Source organism: Microtus oregoni, unplaced genomic scaffold, assembly GCF_018167655.1.
Source record: "Microtus oregoni isolate MIOR12 unplaced genomic scaffold, Mior012 000032F_ref0000030, whole genome shotgun sequence".
In the NCBI taxonomy this organism is placed as follows: Eukaryota; Metazoa; Chordata; class Mammalia; order Rodentia; family Cricetidae; genus Microtus; species Microtus oregoni.
The window spans coordinates 11,619,348-11,642,743 of record NW_024543091.1 but is presented as its reverse complement, the minus strand read 5'-3'; the positions used below and the strand labels follow the sequence as shown (position 1 = coordinate 11,642,743).

Here is a 23,396-nt window from a genome sequence, read left to right as displayed (position 1 = left end):
CTCAAACTGGGAGAAAGGAGAAAGTGGGCTGAGTCCCAGCATGCATCTCTCTCTGCTTCCTGTCTGTGAATACGATGTGACCAGCTGCCTCCTGCTGTCATTCTTCTCTGTCATGGTGGATGGTACCCTAAAACTGTGACCACATTGAACCCTTTCTTCCTTACGTTCCTTTTGCCAGCTACTTGGTCACAGCAGGGAGCAGAGGAGCGAGCATAGGTACCTCACAGAGGCGCCACAAGCTGTTATCTATGACAGGAGAGAGAAATGATTAATTTGGGCTAAAGATTTCTGTCATTGTTACCTTAATTTTGCACTGCACTGCCCAACTATCACACTAAAAAATTAATGCAATCATTTCACTTCTTCTTGCACAGGCTTTGTCTTTGAGGGGACAAAGATCTGAGTAGCCGACAATTCATTTTTACCTAATGTTTGCAAATGTCTGGATCAACGATGTCATGTGATAAAAGTAGCACCTGATTTTATCAAAAGGCAGAGAAGCGATTGCATGTAGAACAAAATCTATATAACTAACCACAACACAATGCCCACAATTTATCCTGTGAGCTTGTCATACTGAAGATGAAGCAAAAATTACTTTTAAATTTTGTCAAATTCATTCAATCTTATGTATTGGAAACTTTGATTGAGGTGCCATGATCTAGTAAACTTATTTTTAACCACATGTATATATGTATACATATATGTATGTATGTATGTATGTATATATATATATATATATATATATATATATATATATATATATATATATGGGTTATGTATGTATGTTTGGGAATGCCCTCAGAGGCTGGAGGCATCAAACTCCCCTGAAGATGGATGGCCACTGTTAGGTACTTGACATAGGTGCTGGGAACTGTACTCTGGTCCCCTGGGAAAGTAGCAAGCACTCTTAACTGCTGAGCCGTCACTCTAGCCCTTAAGATGCCATTATTATTGTTTTATTTAGGAATGTGCTATTTTGAAATTTTCTTTTAGTAAAATTTAAAATTTTCTATTATACCTGGAAAGCCTTTCAATGGCTTTGTAAGTAACTGTCTATTAAATATAATTTGGGTTGGAGATACAGCTCAGGGGTAGAGTGCTTGCCTAACATACACAAGGCCCTGGGTACAATTCCTAGTGCCACCCACCTACACAAATGTTTAATTCATGTTTAATCATGGTAAAGTGTGTGAATTATCAGCATACTCATGGGATAATAAACAGTTAATTTGATAATACAAGGTTAAAGTGCTGCCTAAGGAGGATCCCACTGACAATCAATCATCCGGGCATGTGCACGCAGCGACAGTTTTCTGGAATTAACGGAGAGTTTGTGAAAGATTGGCAATACTAACTTCTGATGTGGTCAGCAGCACACGTCCCATGTACTCAGCCTAACTCAAAGTGATGCGTGTAAACAGAGATAGGCCTCTACTGCAATCAGCTACAAACACACGCTAAGCCCCTTTCCACGATTAAAAACACGTTCATGTAAGAAAGCAAGACAATATGAAAGTGGTTAAAATCATCTCCAGCGCTGTTACTGTCTGAGATCCGTGTCATCCTGTTTGTGCACGCTTCCAGGTGTGTCCAGGAGAAAGTCAAACCACTACACACGTTTTCGCATAAATAAGTAGTCTAAGAAAGAGTAACCTCTAGGATTATGACTTAGACGGTTAACGGAAACGAACAGCCTTAGATAGAGTGGTCCCATGAAGAAGAGGATGAGTTTTTGTCCGTGTTTCAGATGGCTGCGTGGTGGAGGTTTACCTCCGGTCTCCTTCGACTCTCTTCTTGCGAACTAGGTAAGAGAGAAAGAAAAAATTAAAAAAGACAAATAGAAGAAAAGGATATTGTTTGAAATCATTCTAGAGCAGTGGTTCTCAACCTTCCTAAGGCTGCAACCCTATAATACAGTTTCCTGTGTTGTGGAACACAATAAAATTATGTCACTGTTACTTCAGAACTGTGATTTTGCTACTCTTATGAATATGCAAATATGTAAGGATCTGATAGGCAGGATCTCTGACCCCCAGGTTGAGAACCACTGATGGAGAAGATATTTACCCCGCAAAACTCTATGCCACACACCCAAGGGGATGAACCATCTTAAACTTCAACATTCAATGAATTATGGAAATAAATGGGAATGGCAAAGCAATCTAGTATAAGGAAGAATTTAAATTTAAATCAAGTTATGTCTGTCTGGTAGCTGGGAATGTCTCTGTCTGTCTATGGAGCAGTCAGTCCAGGAGAGATCAAGGAGCAGTGAGCTGCTAAGTATTTTCATGGGGATTTACACACAGGGCATCTCCTTGTCTTCTGTGCAGCTCTGTCACTGACTGGCCCTTGCAAAGTCCTCAGGTGAACACAGCCTCACCCATGACCTCTGACTATGACTGGGAGACCAGGCTTCTGTAAAGAGAAGCTCAGATTCCCTAAATCTCTTCTTGATTAAAAGCTCCTAAGTTTCCGATGCAGTGGAGTGCACCTGAAGTCATAGTATTCTGAGGCTGAGGCGGGAGAATCAAGAATTGGAGGCCAGCCTGGGCTACATAGGAGTTCCAGGACAGTCTGGGCTATACAGCATTGTTCTGTCTTCAAACAAACAAACAAGCAATTCCTAAATATTGGTCTTCAAAAAATGTATGGTTTAGACAATTGGAAAAATCAGAGATTGAGGTTCCTTTAAACCAGTACTTAGGACCAAAGATATTTTGTTAAGATGGCCTCATTTGGTGGCTGGAGAGACAACTAGGTGGTTAAGGGTATTTGTTCTTTTGGATAACCTGGATTTGATGTGGGAGTGATTTCTTATTAATAAAGAAACTGCCTAGACCCATTTGATAGGCCAACCCTTAGGTAGGCGGAGTAAACAGAACGGAATGCTGGGAGAAAGAAGCTGAGTCAGTGAGTCGCCATGATTCTCCCACTCCAGATAGACGCAGGTTAAGATCATTCCTGGTAAGCCAGCTCGTGGGCTATACAGATTAATAGAAATGGGTTAGATCAATATGTAAAAGCTAGCCAATAAGAAACTGAAACTAATGGGTCAGGCAGTGTTTAAAAGAATACAGTTTCCGTGTAATTATTTCGGGTAAAGCTAGCCGGGTGGCAGGACACAGCCCGCTGCTCCGTATTTCAACATGGATTCAATTCCTAGCACCCACATAGCTGCTCATAACTGGCCATAACCCCAACTCCAGGAGAATGGAGCTCCTTGTGACCTCCAAGGATACCAGACACATACATGTTACACAGACATACATGCAAACTAAACATTCATGCGCATAAAATAATACATCTTTAAAAACTGCCTGATTCTATCCTTCTCTTCCCTCCTCTGATATGGTCTTATCATGTAGCTCAAGTTTGTCTTTAATCAGGATTTTCCTGCATTAGCCTCCCAAATGTTGGAATTACAGGTACACACCATCAAACCTGACACATTCCTGGTTCGCACAACCCTTTTCTTCTCTTCTTTTCTGCACTTCCTGAGCTGCAGACCCTTTTGGTTCATAGCAAGGGGCTTCTGGAAGCTTCCTGGATTTAGCCAACTGGTACACTGTCTGAGATCCCCTCTAACTCTCTATGTTCAGTAGCCCAAGCTGTAGGAAAGCTGCCACCTACAATGGCTGTTCCTGGGCACGGGATCTGTTGTCAGTACTTCCAGAGCCTCGCTTTGCTTACTTTTCTTTTGTTTTCTGGACTGTTCAGATACAAACCTAACATGCTTTCTTTCTGAGTATTGAAAAAACCATGTCTTCAGAAGTCAGACATAAGGAACCTGGGACTGCCATGCCCTGTGTCAGAACAGAAAGAGTACTGATGTGTACTGAAAAGCTCTGTGACAGTTTAACCCGTGTAATGTGGCTCTGTGAGAGTACTTCACATGCAAAATACAGAGGCATTCATGCCCCCACACTTAGGCCTGAGTATTGAAAAAACCATGCCAACGTGTGTACATTGGTTAATAAAGTTGATTTGGCCAATGGCCAGGCAGAATAGAACCAGGCAGGGTAGCCACTGGAGAAGCAAGATGCCAGCAAACTGGTAATGCCACAGTCATGTGGCAATACACAGATTAATAGAAATGGGTAAATTTAAATGTAAGAGCTATCTAGTAAGAAGCCTGAGCCATTGGTCAAAGTTTTATAATTAATGTATGCCTATGAATGGTTATTTGGGAACTGGCGGGCCAGGAAAGAAACCTCCAGTTACAGAGTACCATCAGCTTGGAAGGAGGAGAAGAGTGTAGAGGAGGCTAGGGAAGGAAGGGGAAGGGAGAGGAGGGGAAGGGGGAGGACAGGAGGGGAGGGAAAGGGAGGAGATGAGAGACAAAGAAACCAGGTAAGAGCTAAGCTAGAGAAACAGCTCTTCTAAAAGAATGTTGTGTTGAAGTTTAAACACACCACAGACCAGAGGATGACCACAACCGCCGATCCCAGGGACATGGCATCTGAGATGCTACCAGAGTTCTTCCTACTGATCACACCTGCCTTACCAAGGTCATTATTTTTTGTGATGGCAGCTGCCACTCTTGTCCGTGGCCCTTGCTTGGTAAACTGGTACCCGAACTTGAGGATCCTTGAGTTCTCCTCCAGCATCTGGGCTATCTCCATCTCCACAGCGGTTCCCAACTGCTGCCTCTGGATGTGGATGCACAGAAATAAACATGGGATAAATAGGAATGGAAAGGAAACAGTTACAGGGGAAGACTACATGGCCACCTCCACAAAAAGGTTCAAAGGGAGAAAGCCACCAGAGACATCCCTTCCATGTAGTTTCCATGTTGAAACAAAATGCAGACAGCCCAATCAGCTGATACTCGAAAATGAAAAAGAAAACTAACCAACCAACCAAACAAACAAAAGTAACAAAAACAAGAAATCAGGCTGGGGAGATGGCTCAGTGGGAAACGTGCTTCCGTGCAAGCATGGGGACCTGAATTTTGGATCCCCAGACCTATGTTATAAAGTCAGACATGATGGCATGAACCTGTAACTCCATAGCTGGGTGTGCAGAGATAGGTAAATTCCAGAGGTCACTGGTCAACCAGTCCAGCCAATCAGCGAGCTCCAGGTTCAGTGGGAGACCCTATTCCAAAAACTAAATCTATGGTGGGATGTGACAAGAAAAAGACACCTGACATCAATCTCTAGCCTTCACGTGTACGCACATGTATTTACACACTCACATGAACATACACATAAGCAAAAACAATAAAACAAAACCCAAACCAAAACAACAGCAACAAAAATCCCAACAGCAAACAAGAAATTCATTCTGAAGATGAACTGGGTGTAGGACTATATTGCAGTACTCAGGAGATTGAGGCATGAAGCTCAAGTCTAGCCTGTGCTAACCATCGGGACTGTCTCCAAAACAAATACGTGACACAAAACAAACAAAATAAAGAGAGGACAATTCCTGAATGAGTCTAAGCAAAACTAAGATTTGGGCTTCCACGTCGCTCAGTGCTAATGGAATTAAAGCAGGGATGTTTCTTAAGTAGTGGTAAAGTCTGACAGCCATCAACTCAAAAACTGAATATACTATCCTGGAATCCATATCCAAAATCAATTAAAGATCTAGGATGGAGAGATGGCTCAGCCATTGGGAGCACCTGCTGTTCTTCCAGAAGACCTGTATTTGATCCCCAGCACCAACATCGGGCAGCTCTTGATCTCCTGTAACCCTAGAGTCAGATGTCTTTGACCTCTGACCTCTGGCATACACACCATTCAAAATAATAATAAAATAAGTTAAAGATCATTGATCGATGGCCTCTAAACAAGAACAAGTTTCAGTTTCTGGGCAGGGCTCCCCCACTTCCTTCCTGAGCACAGTCTCTGTAAGAGGCAATGTCAAGGCTGGGGCAGCACTGGGCTTTGGCTCAGACCATAGGGTAAGAGAATAAACAAGACAGCTGGCATGCCCCTGCTGCCTGGCTAGTTTAGGGCAAGGGTAGCTGGCTCTCTGTGGGTCTGCTGGACTGCTGAGAAGTTGAGACTGTCCTCTGGATGGAGGAAGGTCATTGGCTAATAAAGGCACTGCCCTGGCCCATTTTATTGGTTAGAGGATAGGTGGGAGGAGTAGGCAGAACAGGACGCTGGGAGGAAGAGGAAGTGAGCTCAGTCTCGACAGCTTTCCTCTCAGGAGCAGAAGCCTGAGAGAGACGCCGTGCCCCCGGCATGAAGCTCCGACCCAGGATGGACTAGGCTAGAATCTTCCCGGTAAGACCGGTTCTCACAGATTATTAGAGATGGGTTGATCGGGATATCAGAATTAGCCAGTAAGGGCTAGGGCAGAAGGGCCAAGCAGTGCTTAAAAGAATACAGTGTCTGTGTAATTATTTTGGGGCATAAGCTAGCCAAGCAGGCGGCCGGGGTGCTGGGAACGCAGCCCCGCCGCCCCTATTACTTCACACGCACACACACAGAGACAGAGAGACAGAGACAGAGAGACAGAGAGAATATATGCTCCTTCCATGGGCCAGAAGCTGTTAAGATTTGTAGGACAGCCGGAAGTCCCCATCAAGTCCACACAGAGCTTTGAGCTTCAGCCCACTCCCTATGGGTCTCCCGCCGTGCCCCCCGCCCCCCGCCCACTGTCTAAGATATAAGCTAGCTTTGCCCCCCTCCCTCTTCTGTACCTGGTTGTCAATCTTGATCTCTGTCAAGGTGTCATTCTCCCGCAGGGCTTCTACCAGGGCCAGGATCCCAGTTCCCGTGATGAAATTGGATTCTACGTTTAGACTTTTTAAGGTCTTGTTGACTTTCAGCATATCTGCAAAAGCCTGAGTGTCCAGAAACAGTTGTTAGGGTTTCTAATGATTGGCTTTATGAACATCTCTCTCTTGAATAAAAATAATTAGTTTCATAGAACTTAAAGAAAACCTTTGTTAAGTCATATTTTCATCTCCAAGAAAAATTAAAATTTAGAGCTGCAACTAAAAATTAAAATAACTCCAGGTGGTGGCAGTGTACACCTTTAATCCCAGCACTTTGAAGGCAAAGACAGGCAGATCTCTGTGAGTTCGAGACCAGTCTGGTCTACAGAGTGAATTCCAGGACAGCCATGGCTACACAGGGAAACCCTGCCTCAGTGGTTACGAGAGCTGGCTGCTCCTCTGGAGGACCTGGATTTGATTTCCAGCACCCACATGGTGTGTGTGAGTCTATCTTTTCTCTCATTTTTAATTGTTTATTTTTATATGTATGTGTGTTTGTCTACATGTAAGTCTGTGTACCATGTGTGTGCTTGAGTCAGTGGAGACCAAAAGAGGGTGTTGCATCACTTGAAACTGGAGTTACAGACAGCTGAGAGCACCATGTGGGTGCTGGGAACAAAACCTCTGGAAGAGCAGCCAGTTCTCGTGTGTGTGTGTGTGTGTGTGTGTGTGTGTGTGTGTGTGGAGACAGACTCTCAGGTAGTCTGGGCTGGCCTTGATCTTGCTGTATAATTGAGGTTAGACATAAAGTGCTGATATTCCTGTGTCCATCTCTCAAGAGCTGAGACTACATACTCACTAAAGGAACACATTTATTTATTTATTTGTTTGTTTATTATCTATCTATCTATCTATCTATCTATCTATCTATCTATCTTACAGTGTTCAGCCTCCATGTATGCCTGCACACCAGAAGAAGGCACCAGATCTCATTATAGATATTGTGAGCCACCATGTGGATGCTGGGAATTGAACGCAGGTACTTTGGAAGAGCAGCCAGTGCTCTTAAGCTCTGAGTCATCTTTCCAGCCTCTAAATGAATACATTTTAATACTTGTTTAAAGTGTTTCAGTACAAAGAAAAAATTTAAAATATACATATAATTTATGTATATGGAGAGATGGTTCAGAGGACTTGCTACTCAATCATGAAAACATGTCCAGATCCCAGCATTGAGAGGCTCACAAACACCTCTAAGTCCAGCTCTAAGGCATCTAAAGCCCTCTTCTGCCCTCCATGGGTACCCACACTCATGTGTGTTTACGCTTACCTAGACACATACATGCAGATGCGCAGAGACACACGCATATATAGATAACATCTAAACGAATTGAAATATAAATATACATTGAAGTAATTTTGGCGGCACCCAGATGAACTGAGTCAGGACCTCTAAGGCTGTGGGCTGGCTTTCTGCTCCTCCAGTGAGTAAAAAGCTGATTGGCAGCCACTTAATTAAAGTCATAAAAACAACAAGTAGAAGGATGAGAAACAAATTGCTAAGAGTGATTGCTTCTGGGGAGTAGACTAAGGGAGTTCTAAACTCTTTTAATTATCTTAATGGCAGCTAGGATGGGAAGAACGGTGACGGAATGCCACATGAAGTGGAGTTTCTCAACCTTGGCATGGCTAAGATCCGGGCTGGAGAATTCTTTGCTATGGGTGTCCTGTGAGCTGCAGGCTGGTTAACAGCCTCTCCGGCTTCTGAGACCTAAGACCAGCAGTACTGTCCTCAACACAACAACCCCAACCATCTCCTGCCACCGCTGCCAGTGTGCCCTGGGAGAAAGGCAGCTCCTGAGCTGAGAATCACCAGGACAGGACAAAATCCTGTGCACTGACAGTTGTTTGAACTGGAAGCCCAGGGATATGAGCTAATGGAATGGCATGGTATATACTCATGCAATGTAAGGTACACTTATTCAATTCTCTCTCCCTCTCTCTCTCTGTATGTGTGTGTGTTTGTGTGTGTTTTGATTTTGATTTATCTAGATAGGGTTTCCCTGTGTAACTCTGGCTGTCCTAGAACTTATTCTGTAGACCTAGGTGGCCTTGAACTCAGAGATCTGCCTGCCGCTCCTTCCCAAATGATTGGATTAGAGGCTCGCACCACCACACCCAGCCTACTACTTGGTCTTAAAATTAAACGTCTGCATTTTAATCAGAGCATGAGAGGGGAGTTTGGAAAGTCTTTCCCTACAGGACACACCAAGCTTTGGCATTAACTTTCAGTTCCAGAATAATAAAATGCCAGAGCAATTAGTTCTTTACAAAAACTTGCAGAACCTCCTGGCAGGCAGCCGAGATCATGCTGTTTTATCCTTTATCTTAAACTTGAGAAAATACTTTTTCTCCAACTGAACCAAATGAAGCACGCACAGCCAAACATAACTTGGGGTTATTATACCCAAGTTCAATTCAGTTCAGCAAATATCTGAGCATCTATTTCATGCGATGGGATAACAATGTCAGGAAAACATAGACATGATTTCTTAAATGTTATATAAATAGAGTAGAAGTACATGTCTCAAAAAAAGATTTGCTTTCTGTACTTTATGGGATTATACAAAAACATACTTTCCTGGGGCTGGAAAGATGGCTCAGCAGTTCGGAGGACATGCTGCTCTTGGTGAGGACCCAAGTTCAGTTCCCAGTACCCACAGCAGGCTGCTTACAGCCACCACTAACTCTTGCTCAAGAGTCCAGATACCCTCCTCTGGACTTCTCGATCTCTCTCTCTCACACACACACAATTTAATTAAAAATTAAAATAAGTCTTTTAGTCTTTTAAATCTAACGGAAACCAGAATACATAGCTTCTCTGCTGAGCAAATGTAGCCACAAGAAGTACAGCTACTAACCCTTTGAAGAATTGCTAGCTTGAACGGATGTGCTATAAATGTTTGAAATCTACACTGTGGATTTCAAAGATGAAATCTGAATAAAAGAATATGGGAACCGTCAGTATAGTTCTAAATTATATCTATATACCTACACATCTCTCTATATATATGTTTATATTTTTTAACATTTATTTTTATTTTATGCATATGAGTGTTTGGCCCGGAAGCATGTCTGTGCACCATATGCATGAGGTACCCGAGGATGCCAGATCCCCTAGAGTCACAAGGGCTTGTGAGCTGTCTGAAGTGGGTACTTTGAATCGATGCAGGTCCTCTGGAAAAGCCGCAAGCACGTGTAACTGCTGAGCCATCATCACGTGGGGACAACTTCGTTTTTCTAGTTTGACTTAAGAGCTGATGTCGTAGACTCTCAGGCTGAGCCCCAGAACCCCTATCAATAACAAATTGTCGCCCATGAGTCCCAACAGGACTGTGTGTGTAAATGTAGCAGAGAGGAGCCAGGAAGACCTGGTGGTGACTCTCGGCTCTGTCATCCCTTGCTATACCTGGGATAATCTACCCTCTCTTTTGTTACAGTGGGAACTAACAACAGCACATATTTGAGCTCTACAGTGATGACTGGGTGAGGCAATGCATGCAAAGCTGAGCGATCAGGAAAGCAGACAAGAGGAACAACAGTGAAGGGATGGCAACACCGGCATTTATTTGGGCAAAAGCTTCCCTGTTTGGATGAATGCACAAAATGCATAAAAGGGCATAGAATGCATAAAAGGGCTAGGAGTTTGGTTATGTTCCTTCCCATATTTTAATTAACCGAATGTCAAACAAAATGGGTCAGTATTTTGGATGTTTATAGTATGCTTGGAAAATTAATGCAATAAAGATTAAGATAAAAGACACTCCAACATTTTTTTTTCATCTGTGCCAAGCTCAAGTGGGCTGTGGGGGCCATAACATCCAATGACTGCTACAGAAAGCTACTGTAGAAGCAAAAGTTGCAGAATGGTTTTTCTCAACACAGAAAAACTCTAAACATTTATTTAGCCAAATGCCAAGATGCTTGTCTCGTTTCTTTTTTGGAATGTGCGGCGCTGACAAGAATCCAGTTAATTCAATATGCCTGCAGTGCACAGCCCCTGAGCCTGGGCCTCAGAACTGGAAGTTCGTTAGACTTAGTCGACCAGATTTAAGACTTTCTTTTTTTATGTATGTAAATTTAATCATTCCTGGTGTCTTTCAATTGATAAAATAAGTTCAAAAGAATCTCTGAGAGCCAGAGATGGCGATTTCATGCCTAAATCTCAGCATAGGCAAGCTGAGGCAGGGGGATTCCTGGGAATTCAAGGCCAGTCCAAGATACATAGTGAGTTGAAACCCAGGCCACATAGCAGACCCTCTCTCAGGACAACTAAACACAAAGTTGGCTAATTTTAAACAATAAGACAAAAAAAAAAAACCCTAAAAATAGAGTCTCCAGCAAATGACTTCATATTGTGTTTCAAGTCTTACTTACAAGGGCCACGGGGTCATTGCTGCGGGTTGCAGCCAGGCTGAACTTCTTCACATGGGTGTTGGTCTCCAGAGCCTTGGCAAATTCCTTCAGGGTTGGGATTGGAATGTTCTACAGCGCAGAAGACAGGGCTAGTTACAGACCACTCACGGCCACTCACCCTCTGCTGGAAAATAGTTTTTCCATTTTTGATTGGACCCAGAGTCTCACATGTGCTAAGCATGTGCTCTGGGCTCCACTGTCAGCAAGACCCCTGTAACTTTAACTATCACCTTTATTTAGATGGCTGATTTCATATCCTCTCTCAAAGTTCGCCCAAGTGTGCTAAGCAATTCTGGGTGAATAGCGCCTCCTAGTGTTCAGTGCAGGAATGTAACTCAAAAGAGTTTTCATCTAGGATAGGTTAACAACTGAGGTCTCTCACATACATATCCTTAGATATGCTTTTCTCCTTGGCCCGAAAACTCCTGCTGCCTTTCCCTCCAATTGTCTACTCATCTCTGAAGACTCGGCTGAATTACTTCCTCTTTTGTTTATGAGTTCTCCTAGGCAACTCCAAACTTTTCCTGTCCTACAATTCCGTAACATTTTGGGGCTTACCACATCATGCTGCCAACATCTGGTTAGCGTTTTTCTCCTACCGTAACTTTTGTCAGTAAAGACAGAACGGATCCTAACTGGGTCTCCTGGAACCTAGGCTGGCTTCAGTCTGGCCTCAGTTTCACTATGTGGTCAAAGCTCCCTTGAACTCATGGCAATTCCCCTGCTTCTTTTTTTTTTTTTCTCAAGAATCAGTTTAAAGTTCTCCAGGAAGAAAACAGATCTTTGTTTAACATGACTTGGTTAACTGAGCAAAATCTAGAAAAGGTACAGGCTGATGTTAAGGAGAAATTCATTCCCCTGCTTCTACTCTGACAAGGTGGCATCTCTACAAAGTGAGGCCTCTTGCCTACAACATGGACATGCTATGTTGGAAGTGGATCCTTTGGATAAACGCTGTGAGCAACCACATTTGTTTGTAATCCATTTCCTTTCCTTTTTTTAGATTTATTAATCGTACTTTATGAGTGTTTCGCACGCATATTTGGATGTGTGCCTGCACACAGATCACAGAGCAAGGACTGAACTCTGCGGAAGTATGCAGCAGACAGCAAGGGGGCAGCCACAGACATGCACCTGGCTGCATTATGGACAAGCTGAGTGACTATGGTAACTTAATCTCTCCAAGTCTCACTGAAGATTACTGAGATGAGGGATAGCCAAGGATATAACACAGTGTACACTCCATAAAGACAGTATTACTGGGGCTGGAGAGATGGGTCAGTTGGGAAGAAGAGCACTTGCTGTTCTTGCAGAGGACCTGAGTTCAGTTCCCAGCATCCATGTTGGGTGGCTCACAACTGCCTGTAATCCCAGCTCCAGGGGATCCATTTGCTCCCTTCTGGCCTTCACAGGTGACTTCACTATGTGCACATACCCACATACAGACATCTATACACAGTTAAAAATAACTCCTTAGAAGCAGTATTAGATGATAGGGATCAGGCCAATAAAAACGAACAAAACAAGCCAGGTTGGTGGTACATGTCTGGAATATCATCTTTAGGGAGGTGGAGGCAGGAGGATGGAGAATTTGAGATCAGCCTGGGTTACACAGTAAGTTTAAACAGTTTAAGGCTAGTCTTGGCATGACAGTGAAACCTTGTCTCAAACTAGCCAACCAGCCAACCAATCAACAGAAGAGAATGAATATAACAGGCCTTAGGCAATCCGTATTTGTTCAGGCTCCTCCCCGCTCCCCATCTCTCCTTCCCTTCAATAGCAGCTGAACTCAAACATGGTCCACGAACGAAGCTGTGTGACTAGGTTTCTAACCAGACTGCGAGAAAACGCTAAGCAAACAAGACAAGAGCCTTGTAATCTCTGCTCCTCCATAACATGGGGGGTTCTCGGAATGGGCTTTCGCGCCCCTCCCAGGTGGAGGGCAAAGGCGGGAGTTTACTCCAGATGACTCATCACAACTGGCAACTGGGATTTGTTTATATGCCCCTATAGAAAAAAAAAACGATGTTTTTGCCACATGTGGCTTGTCCTTGTGATTGTACATTTTACTCAGGTGACTCTTAACCCTCAAAGTATAAATTGTCTTAGGCTCTGAATAAAGTTGGCTATTGCATGAGACTTTAGTGCGGCTCATGTTTAGGCCCCACCCTCCCAGAGGTTCACACTGCCATCTAGAGTGGCAACAGCAAGACTTGTCATCGAAAAGAATAAGATGGAAATGACAATCTGTCTGTGAATTCAGACACCAGGTCATGGAAAACACTGTTATATGTTTCTTGCTATTTAAAAAAAAAATGTTTTAGTCGTGTGTGTGTGTGTGTGTGTGTGTGTGTACATTTAAGTATATGGACCCACAGAGGCCAGCAGTGTTAGATCCCCTGCATCTGGAGTTATGGTGGTTGTAAGGCACTTGATGTATATACAGGGAGCTGAAGGTAGGTACTCTGCAAGAGATGCAATTGATTCTAGCCACTGAGTCTTTAGCGCAGTCTGGCCTCTTGCTCTCTTTCACTCTGGGGTCAACTTTCTTTGGGGAAAATCAGATGTGGTTGTGTGAGGACACTCAAGTAGCCCTAAGGAGAGGCCCGCATGGTGGGAAAGTGAGGTCCCTTGCCCATAGCCACATGGGTGTGCCATCTTACAAATGAATCCTTTGATAACTTTAGCCTGGACTGGCAGCTTCACTGTGGTCTCATGTGAATGCCTGTGCCAACGACCCTTCTAAATGATTCTTGTATGCCTGACATTTGAAACTATGGAAAGGGGCTGGGGTTACCTAAGTGGCTGTAGCACACATATGAAGCCTTGGGTTTGACACCTAGCACTGAAAATAAAAAGCTGAATTTGTTGCTCAGCAGCAGACACGATGTGCTTATTTGGTCCAGGTACTAGGATTCTCTTGAGCAGGTTCTAGAAATCATTCTTCTTGTAGACCCATGCCTTTTGACTGGGTTACTCTGTGTGAAGTCAGTGACTTGGAAGGACTGAAAGGCAGTGTAAGAGCAGGCAGTCGACCATCTCCAGCCAGCCCTGTGATGCCAGGAGAAGCCAAGAGGTTACAGCAGTGATGTACCTTGATGTTGTTGAGGTTGACCTCTTGCAGGTTGGGGTCGTTGGCCTTCATCTGCTGCAGACTTGCTTCCACATTTGTGGGGTTCGGTGGCTCCTCAAATACTGGTTTGGCTTTTTCACCTTTGACAACATCTACAACACAAGTTTTAATTTATAAAAGATAGTGGAAAAGGCCCTCTATCAAACTAGCAATGACTTTTCTAGAAAGCGCCATTCTTTCACATAGAGTCTAAGATTCCAATATCAATGATATATCGAAGGCTGATTCTTACTGAGCAGGCACAGTGGTACTTCTCTGGGCAAGTCTGCAAGGAAGATGCTTTTCAGCCCCCTGAGGGGACTCAGTGGCTGACACTACAGAAGGCCCTGGAGCAAACTCCAACCCTCAAGGCATCCGCTGCAGTTACTGATGCACCACACAGACCTCCCCACACCATCTTCACCAGACCACAGGCTCTGAGATGCAAAAATGGGCACCACGAGGAGTCTCTTCATTCCCCAAACCCCTTTTCAAAATTCTGTGTGATGCTGAGACTCGAACCCAGGACCAGCTCAAAGCAAATGTTCTACTACTGAACTACACCTCTATCCCCAGCTCCCAAATGTTAATTCCCCTCTGGCTTCCTTATCACTGCTCTCCTCCAATCTCCATTTTGCAGCTTTAGCTTTGGGAAAGGCCTGGAAAGACCAAGGAATGGAAAAGAAGGATGAGAAACACTTGAAAAGCAACTGTTGTGGGCTGGAGATGGCTCAGCAGTTCAGAGCACTTGCTGCTCTTGCCGAAGGCTAGAGTTCAGTTCCCATCACCTGCACGGTGGTTCACAGACTTCAGCAAGTCCAGTTCCAGGGATCTGAAACCCTCTTCTGACTTCCCTGGGCAACGGATATACGTGTGCACGTGTATGTATGTGTGTGTGTGTGTGTGTGTAAACAAAATTCATATATTCACCTATATTCATAAAAATAAGTGACAAATAAATAAATTACTCGAGCCAAATATAGCCAGGACATGCCTGTAATACTAGAATTTGGGAAACTGAGGCAGGAGGATCAGGAGTTTGAGGCCAGCCTGAACAGTGAATTTCAGGCCTGTTTCAAAACAAACAAAAACCAAACAACGACACACACCAATTTATCAGAAAATATTTAGAATGCATATAACATACAAAGGATTAATATTCTAATGTACAGAGAGCTCCCCCATCTTACCCTAAGACAAGGCTTCTCTGTGTGTAGCCCTGACTATCCTGGCACTCAATCTGTAGTCCAGGCTGGCCTCAAACTCAGAGATCTGCCTGCCCCTACCTACTGAGTACTGGGATTAAAGGCCAGGGTATCCTTCATGCTTTCTGGGGAAAGTAGGTATTTGGAGTCCAACGGCCAGCATCCATTACCAAGACCAAAATACATTGGAATAAAAAAGGGAACGTAGTCAAGTTTCCCTCACTGATTAAAATATCCTTTGGAACATGGAACTCTATTTGCATTCCTAGTCGACTCTTCAAACTTACTGGGATCTCTTCCCCCCTTCCTGGACAACCTGCCTGCCACGAAATGTGTGCTCTGTGGCCCTAGCCACACTGCCAGGCTGAGCGCCCACCATCAGCTTCTCCACTGGGTTTGACTGCTCAGAGCCCAATGATTCCTTCTAGAAGCAATGGGTCTCCCTCCTATAGGCACTAGACAGAGGCCCTGAAGCTTCCCAAGTTCCCAGATTCCTCATCAACTTACTCCTTACAGGCCCCTTGTGGCCTTTGCCATTGGTTGTTTCTTCATCAAACTTGGGATTGTTGAGCAAATTGTGGACTCCAAGGACAGCTGAAAACACAGGCAACAAAAACAAGCACTAAGTTTTGGAATACACACCAGGATGGCTACACATTAACTTCCACCTTGAAGAGCAATTCTTGATAAAGCACAAAGTCTCCCAGGTTCCCTCTCCTGGTACAGTGTGTGGTGTGTGTACCGCATTCAATAAAGTTACTGCTAAAATCTCCCAAGACCATCAGCATCTCTACATGTCCCTGTGTGTTTAAAGGTGCAGGATCCTCTGGGATCTGAGAACCCACTCTGCAGCCACATCTTCCAACCACGGAAACATCACTAGGCCCCTATTCTGGCTAGTCTTAACTGTCAATCTGAGACAACCTAGAGTCATCTGGAAAGAGTCTTAATAAGGAATTATTGCAGTTACACTGGCTGCTGGTCAAGTCTCCGGGGGTTGTCCTGACCATCAGTGATGTAGAAAGATCTAGGCCACTGCGAGCACTACCACTTCACAGGCTGGGCCCTGAACTGTGTAAGAGAGAAGAAAGCCAGCTGCACAGAAGCAGCGGAGTCTATGTGTTTAGTTCTCTCTGCTCCTGACTGTGGCTGTCGTGTGACTCGGGGCTCACCTTTCCCTCAGTGATGGACTGTACCCTGGAAATGTAAGTCAAATAAATCCTTTCTCCCCTCACTGAACTGCTTTTGATCTGGGCGTTTTGTCGTATCAAAATAAAATTAGAACATTCCCTTAGTTAAGAAGACTCAATATTTTGCCAGGTTTTGTTTTTGTTTCTGTTGTTGTTGTTGTTATTTTGTTTCCAGGCTCTTGCCTTATTGCCCTGGATAACCTGGAACTCACGTGTAGGCTAGGCTGTCCTCAAACCCAATGTGATCCTCCTGTGTTCCCAAATGCTGGGATTATGGGTAGGTACCACCATACCCACCTCCATTGCTGGGATTATGGGTAGGTACCACCATGCCAACCTCCATTGCTGGGATTATGGGTAGGTACCACCATACCCACCTCCATTGCTGGGATTATGGGTAGGTACCACCATACCCACCTCCATTGCTGGGATTATGGGTAGGTACCATCATACCCACCTCCATTTAGTGTTCTTATCTGTAAATTAAAACAAGGTGAGATTCAACTAAGGATTTTGTTTTGTTTGAAGTCTCACTATGTAACCCAATCTAGCCTGGAACTCTCACATAGACCAGGCTGGCCTTGCCCTGGCAGTAGTCCTCCTGCTTCTGCCTCCTGAGTGTTGAGTGTTGAGATCAACACTGTACCAACAAGCCTGACTACGTTTAAGGATTTTAAAGATCTAACGTGTGCAGATTTATGCTGCCCCCTCCCCTGACCCCAGAGGCAGAAGCAGAAAGATTGTGGTCCTCTTTCAGTAGAAAGGCAGTTGTTCTTTCTCTGCCTCGGGAAAGAAGAGGAGGGTTATCAGGAACAAAGAAGGTCCTCAGTCCCGGGTGCTATACTGGAACTGACACCAGGAGGGAGGCCGGCATTCAGGGAGCCACACTATGGGCAGGGTAGTGCTGGGCAGGTTGAAACCGATTTCCCTTCTAGTGAAATCACAAGCACAAGCCTGAGATCCTGACTGGACTTTCGAAGGGAGTCAGTTAACATGGTAGAAAGAAGGGCCAGTGGTTAAGCCAGCAAGAGTGGGGTTAGAGGCAGGAGTGTGATAACACACATCACACTTGAGACGCGAAAGGATTCCAGGAGGTCAGTGAGGGGCCATATAGAGAGTTCAAGATTCGAGGCCAGCCTGGAAAGCCTACACTACACAGTGAGACCCTGTTCTGAAAAAACAAGGGCTGGGGCTATAGCTCAGTAGTAGAGCACCTGTCTTGCATGCCCAAGGCCTTGGGTGGGTTCAATCCTCTGCACTGCAAACAGAATAGAACAACAACGATCATGGAATTTGTGTGTGTGTGTGTGTGTGTGTGTGTGTGTGTGTGTGTGTGTGTATGTGGAGGGGGGGAGGCTGGAGCACACAGAGTTTGAACCCTGACTGCCACACCCTAACTGTGTGATGGGGAAGTCACTGAATGCCCACGGAGTCTGCCTCCTCATTAACCCCAAATTAACTGATTGTTAAGTTGATTAATGGCTAGGTGAGCAAAGCACACTCCTGGCTTTCTGTGAGCATGTCTCCTGAGTAGATTCACTGAGGGGAGAAGCCTTGCTCTGAATGTGCCCGGCTCCACCGCGTGAGGGGAAGAAAGGAGAAAAAGAAGAGCCATTGCCCCGCCTTCCACACCGGCACAAGCAATGCTTCCACCCTGCTTATCTCTCCCGCAGGGCCTTCCTTCCACTCACAGGCTGTTTTCACTCTTCTAGAAATATCCACCAGAGAGAAGAGGCTGCATGTTTTCCATCTCCAGAGAAGGCTTGCCACTGAGTTCTTAGGGAGTGTCTGATGGGGAGGGGGAGCTGAGTCAGGAGAAACAAAGCCGTTTCTATTTGCGTTATCTCCCTGGATTTATGATGTGGATTCCAGGCTCAGGCATCTTCAGAACGATGGCTTTTTCTTTCTCCTTTCTCAGGTGTTTCCTGAGATTCAAGTCCCACCCTGCATTCCTTCTTTGGGCAATTCCAGTAAAGCCTGTGAGACAACCCTTGGGAAAAGCAGTAGCTATGGAAGGATCTCTCCACAGTTACCACAGGCCCAAGATGCCCAGTCACTACAAAATGCCTTCCTCAGCAGGTGACTCACACGCTCCAGAGACCTCCGACAGATGTATGGACATGTCAACCTGATGTCACCTACTGATATCATCAGAGATGGATGGAAATGTGTGGAGACGGCAGCCACACTAGAATAAGACAGAGCAGGAAAGAGATCTCTACATACGTCTTCTAGGGGAGTAGGAGTCAGCATTCTGGGGTTAGGGAGCATTTCTACATACGTCTTCTAGGGGAGTAAGAGTCAGCATTCTGGGGTTAGGGAGCATTTCTACATACGTCTTCTAGGGGAGTAAGAGTCAGCATTCTGGGGTTAGGGAGCATTTCTACATACGTCTTCTAGGGGAATAAGAGTCAGCATTCTGGGGTTAGGGAGCATCTCTACATACGTCTTCTAGGGGAGTAAGAGTCAGCATTCTGGGGTTAGGGAGCATTTCTACATACGTCTTCTAGGGGAGTAAGAGTCAGCATTCTGGGGTTAGGGAGCATTTCTACATACGTCTTCTAGGGGAATAAGAGTCAGCATTCTGGGGTTAGGGAGCATTTCTACATACGTCTTCTAGGGGAGTAAGAGTCAGCATTCTGGGGTTAGGGAGCATTTCTACATACGTCTTCTAGGGGAGTAAGAGTCAGCATTCTGGGGTTAGGAAGCAGCTAAACTGATAAGCAACTTCACTTGAAAGCACAAGGACTTGGCTTAAAAGCCCAGAACTTCTGTAAGAAACAGGAGCATATCAGGTGTGGGGGCGTGCACCTGTGATCCCCATGCTGGGGACGTAGAGTCAGGCAGGGCTTTGGGCTCAACAAGTTAAGGCCCTTGCCACCCTACAATGCAGCTGGATGGCCTGAGTTTGAACCCACATAAGGGAGAAAGAGGGAAGCAGCTCCGTGAAGCCGTCCTCTGAACGACAACGCACATACTGAGATTAGCTGTGACTCTTCATCCTCCTGCCTCCACTTCCTGAGCGTTGGGATTAAGAACACACACCACACCTAGCTCTCATTTTCTCTTAAAGTCATAGTCTCGCTCTGTAGCCCATGCTGCTCTAGAAAGGAACTATGTTGCTCACCCATCCACACCACACAGGAGTTTTGTTTCGTTTTGAGAAAGGACTTAATCTGAAGGAGAGACTTGCTTTTCATTTCTTTTGTATTATTTGAGCTTGTTATGTCTACATGGTAGTCTGAATGCTAACGGTCACCACGGACTCCTATGTTTGCATACTCGGTCCTGAGTTGGTGGAACTGTTCAGGAAGGATTAGGAGGTGTGGCCTTGTCAGAAAAGGTGTGTACTGGGGTAGGCTTTGAGGTTTCAAAAGACACATTCCCAGTGTGCAGACTCTCTGCTTCCTGCTTTTGGGTCCAGATGTGAGTATTCAGTTGCTCCTGCTGAACATGTCTTTGCTTCACCTCTATAGACTCCAACCTTCTGAAACCAAAAGCTCAAGGAAATACTTTCCTTTAGAAGTTGCCTTGGTCATGATGTTTCCACGGCAACAGGAAAGTAACTGAGGCGATCCGCATGTAAAATCAGTTAAAATAACAACCCTGTTATCATCGTCTTGTTTCGGTTTGTTAAGGAAACTAGAAGGCTAGATGACCAACCTCCACAAATCAGCTTATAATGGCAATGGTGAGGGAGACCAAGAACGCCACAGAAATGTGACCAAAAGGCTACAAAAGGTGGTGGCACACACCTTTAATCCTGGCACTCAGGAGGCAGAGGCAGAGGCAGGCGGATCCCTGAGTTTGAGGCCAATTTGGTCTATAGAGCAAGTTCTAGGACAGTCAGGGCTACACAGAGCAACACTATTTCAAAAAAACAAAAAACACTGAACAAAAAGAAACGTGACCATAAAATGTGTGAATCCCACAAGTTCATTTTAATGTGGAAGTTTCTGGGAAAGCATATGGGGGATATTATTTCATTAATTTTTAATATTCTATGTAGGTCAGGCTGGGCTCAAACTCAAAATAATCCTCCTGTCTCAGCCTTTAGAGCGCTAGTGCTACCATTTCAGGCATCGGTCGCCATACCTTGCTTGCAATTTTATTTCTTTTAAGCTCTCAATATTATTCCATATCTGTTCTCTTTCTATTTTCACAGGAGTTTTGTAGGATGGGCACCATCTGAACAACAGAATGGGTTAAAACATGGCTCGCTCAGCCACAGGATCCAGTCTCAATAAAATTGGCTGCTGCTACCCTGGCAGCACCCTACTCACTGGCTACCAGAAGCTCTGAGGTTTGCACCAGGGGAGTGAGTGCAAGCCTGAAGATCACCAGCCGGCCAGAGAACTAACCTGCAAGATCGTAGAGTTCAGTGTCAGAGGCGCTGGCCAAGGCTTCTTCCAGCTCTGGGTCCAGAGTCACTTTTTCTTCTTTCGGAGCTTCTACAGGCTTTTCTTTGGGGACAAACACTCTCCCTTTAAATCAGAATGAAAACAAAGATGACCGTGCTACACTGCCTTATGGGTAAGGCGCCAGACTGAACAGAAGACGCACCGCTGTCATGAAAGACACGAATCACTGAGCTGTTTTATCCTTTGAGGTCCCTGGTCCTGCTTCTTACCTCACTGGGCTCCCCTGGGCTACACTCGTTTCAGCAATCAAGCTTCTTTCTAATGGCGATAGTACCGTCAACTTGACAGGGTCTAGGGAAGGCAAGGCTCCGGGCATGTTTACGAGGGAGTTTCTAGACTGGGCTAATAGGGGAGACCCACCCTGGATGTGGGTGGCTCCAGTCCATAGGCTGCGATCCTGGAAAAGGAGAATTCACACTGAGCGCTAGCATCGTCTCTCGGACTCCGGCCCGTGGATGTGAAGCGAGCCTGCCTCCGTCTTGGGCTTCTGCTGTCCTGCCCTCCCTGCCACAGTGGGCTGCACTCTGGAGCTGTGAGTCTAAACAGACCCATCATTCCTTACGTGCTTTTGTCAGAGCAGGACAGTCACTGCTCCACTAGCCATCTCCCAAGCTACAGGGTGCGGCCGTGTTGTATCTTTTAAACTCAGAATGCTCTAGCCTTCTTTCGTCACAAGCCTCCTCCAGATGAACCTGGATCCGGGGGTAATTTGCCAAAGCCACTCCTCTCCTCAGAGAAGAAATGACAAAAGCATTCCCCTTAGTATTCTGTCATTATCTAACATACGATGGGATTTTACTGAAGGTTTTTTTTTTTTTTTAGTTTAAGCTTGTCACCATCTGGTAAGTCCAACAGCAACTGTGTTACCATAGAAACATCTCATACTCCATAGTAACCCACTGATCAGCTCTACGTTCTTAATTGCCTTCTCAGTATCATCAGATGTGTACAGCACAGAGGGGCGACAGGGATGGCTCGTGCTCAGTGCTCTGTTTTCCTTGCCACCGAGTACAGGCTTAAAGACCGCTGCCCTTCACCGGAGCTCAGAGGAAGGAGTACCGCCACCAGGTCACCCGGCTCTACTGCGTGTTCTCAAACTGATACAGAGACCACACAACAGCCAAAGTACACAGCAAAGTGATGAACATGGTCACAGAGCTGCGGAAGCAACGCCCAGGGGCCATGGTCAGCAAGAGGGGTGAATACAGAGAGGGCTCTGGGGAATCTGAGACCCTAGCATTTAAGCTGAGAGCTTCATGGTTTTTTAAAACATAATGGGGATATGGGTCAGAGAAAAGAGCAGATGAGAAAATTACCTTGAGTGGGACAAATCTGGGAACATGAGCAATGACACAGGCTGAGACTCAGCAAGGAAAGGAGAACTGTAGCCAAGAGCTAGTGGAGGCTAGACCCATGCTGAGGTTGCAGCAGGAAGTTGGGACATTGTGTAGGAAGCATGCCTGAAATTCCAGCATTGGAGGGAGATGAAGTCCGGAACAGAAGGAATTAACAGGCTATTTAGGCAGGAGAGGTGGGGAGGGAAGGGACAAGGGGGAACAGGAAAGGGAAAGTAAGGGAATGGAGGGAAGGGGAGGGAAAGAGAGGAGGAGAGAAGAGGGAAGAGGGGGAGAGGTTCTAGCATGGGCTTGCTCCTCACAGCCATCCCAGTTACATCTCGCTGTTTCTTTTACTAGATGACAAGCATTTGAGGGCAGAACAAAGTCTTATATACCTGTGGGTCCAGGGTCTGCCATAGAGTTCTGTACTGGGGATAGCAAATGCAAGATGAATGGATGACAGACGGGCTTGTCATCACAGCATGAAGTTAGGGAGTCAGGCTAGAAGCTCTCTAGACAGAGCAGAAAGGCCTTGCCGAGATGCCCGCAGCTGAGACCCAAAAGGCTGAGGGAAACACACCATTGCCTGTGCATCTATTTCGGGTAGGGTGCCGCTTTACATTTTCAAAGCTTTGTCTTGAGACTTTGAAAAATTTTTTTTTTGTGACAAAATTAGTTTCAGAACCATTACATCCCATGTATTCATTTAATTCATCACATATCCGGCCATGCTTTCTTTTTTCCTTTTAAACTAATAAACTTTAATTTCGAGAAGTGCTTTAGGTTCATATCCAAATTAATCAGAAAATTCTCATATATCACTCCCCCACACTGACCTCCCCACTAACATCCCACACTATAGTGGGCGCATGTGTGACAACCAATGAACCCATAAAGCCCCACCGTCATCACCCGTGAGCTGTGATCTACCTTAGGGTTCACTCTGGGTGCTGCATCTACCAGCCACAGTCCTCTGCAA

The 23,396-nt window shown here is 45.2% G+C and overlaps 1 protein-coding gene across 2 annotated transcripts in view; it reads right to left on the bottom strand.

The window, feature by feature from the left end:
• Positions 1 to 774: 774 nt before the first annotated feature.
• The window catches only part of Tmod2 (tropomodulin 2), a 41,222-nt gene continuing 18,600 nt past the window's right edge, over positions 775 to 23,396 (bottom strand). For both annotated transcript variants that reach the window (XM_041679608.1, XM_041679609.1), the window contains exons 4-10: positions 21,021 to 21,143; positions 15,977 to 16,063; positions 14,247 to 14,377; positions 11,114 to 11,221; positions 6,659 to 6,802; positions 4,508 to 4,652; positions 775 to 1,804 (exon numbers count right to left, since the gene is read on the bottom strand). In XM_041679608.1, coding sequence (XP_041535542.1) covers positions 1,770 to 1,804; positions 4,508 to 4,652; positions 6,659 to 6,802; positions 11,114 to 11,221; positions 14,247 to 14,377; positions 15,977 to 16,063; positions 21,021 to 21,143 — 773 coding nt within the window. In that variant the 3' untranslated portion in view covers positions 775 to 1,769. The remainder of the gene's footprint in view (positions 1,805 to 4,507; positions 4,653 to 6,658; positions 6,803 to 11,113; positions 11,222 to 14,246; positions 14,378 to 15,976; positions 16,064 to 21,020; positions 21,144 to 23,396) is intronic.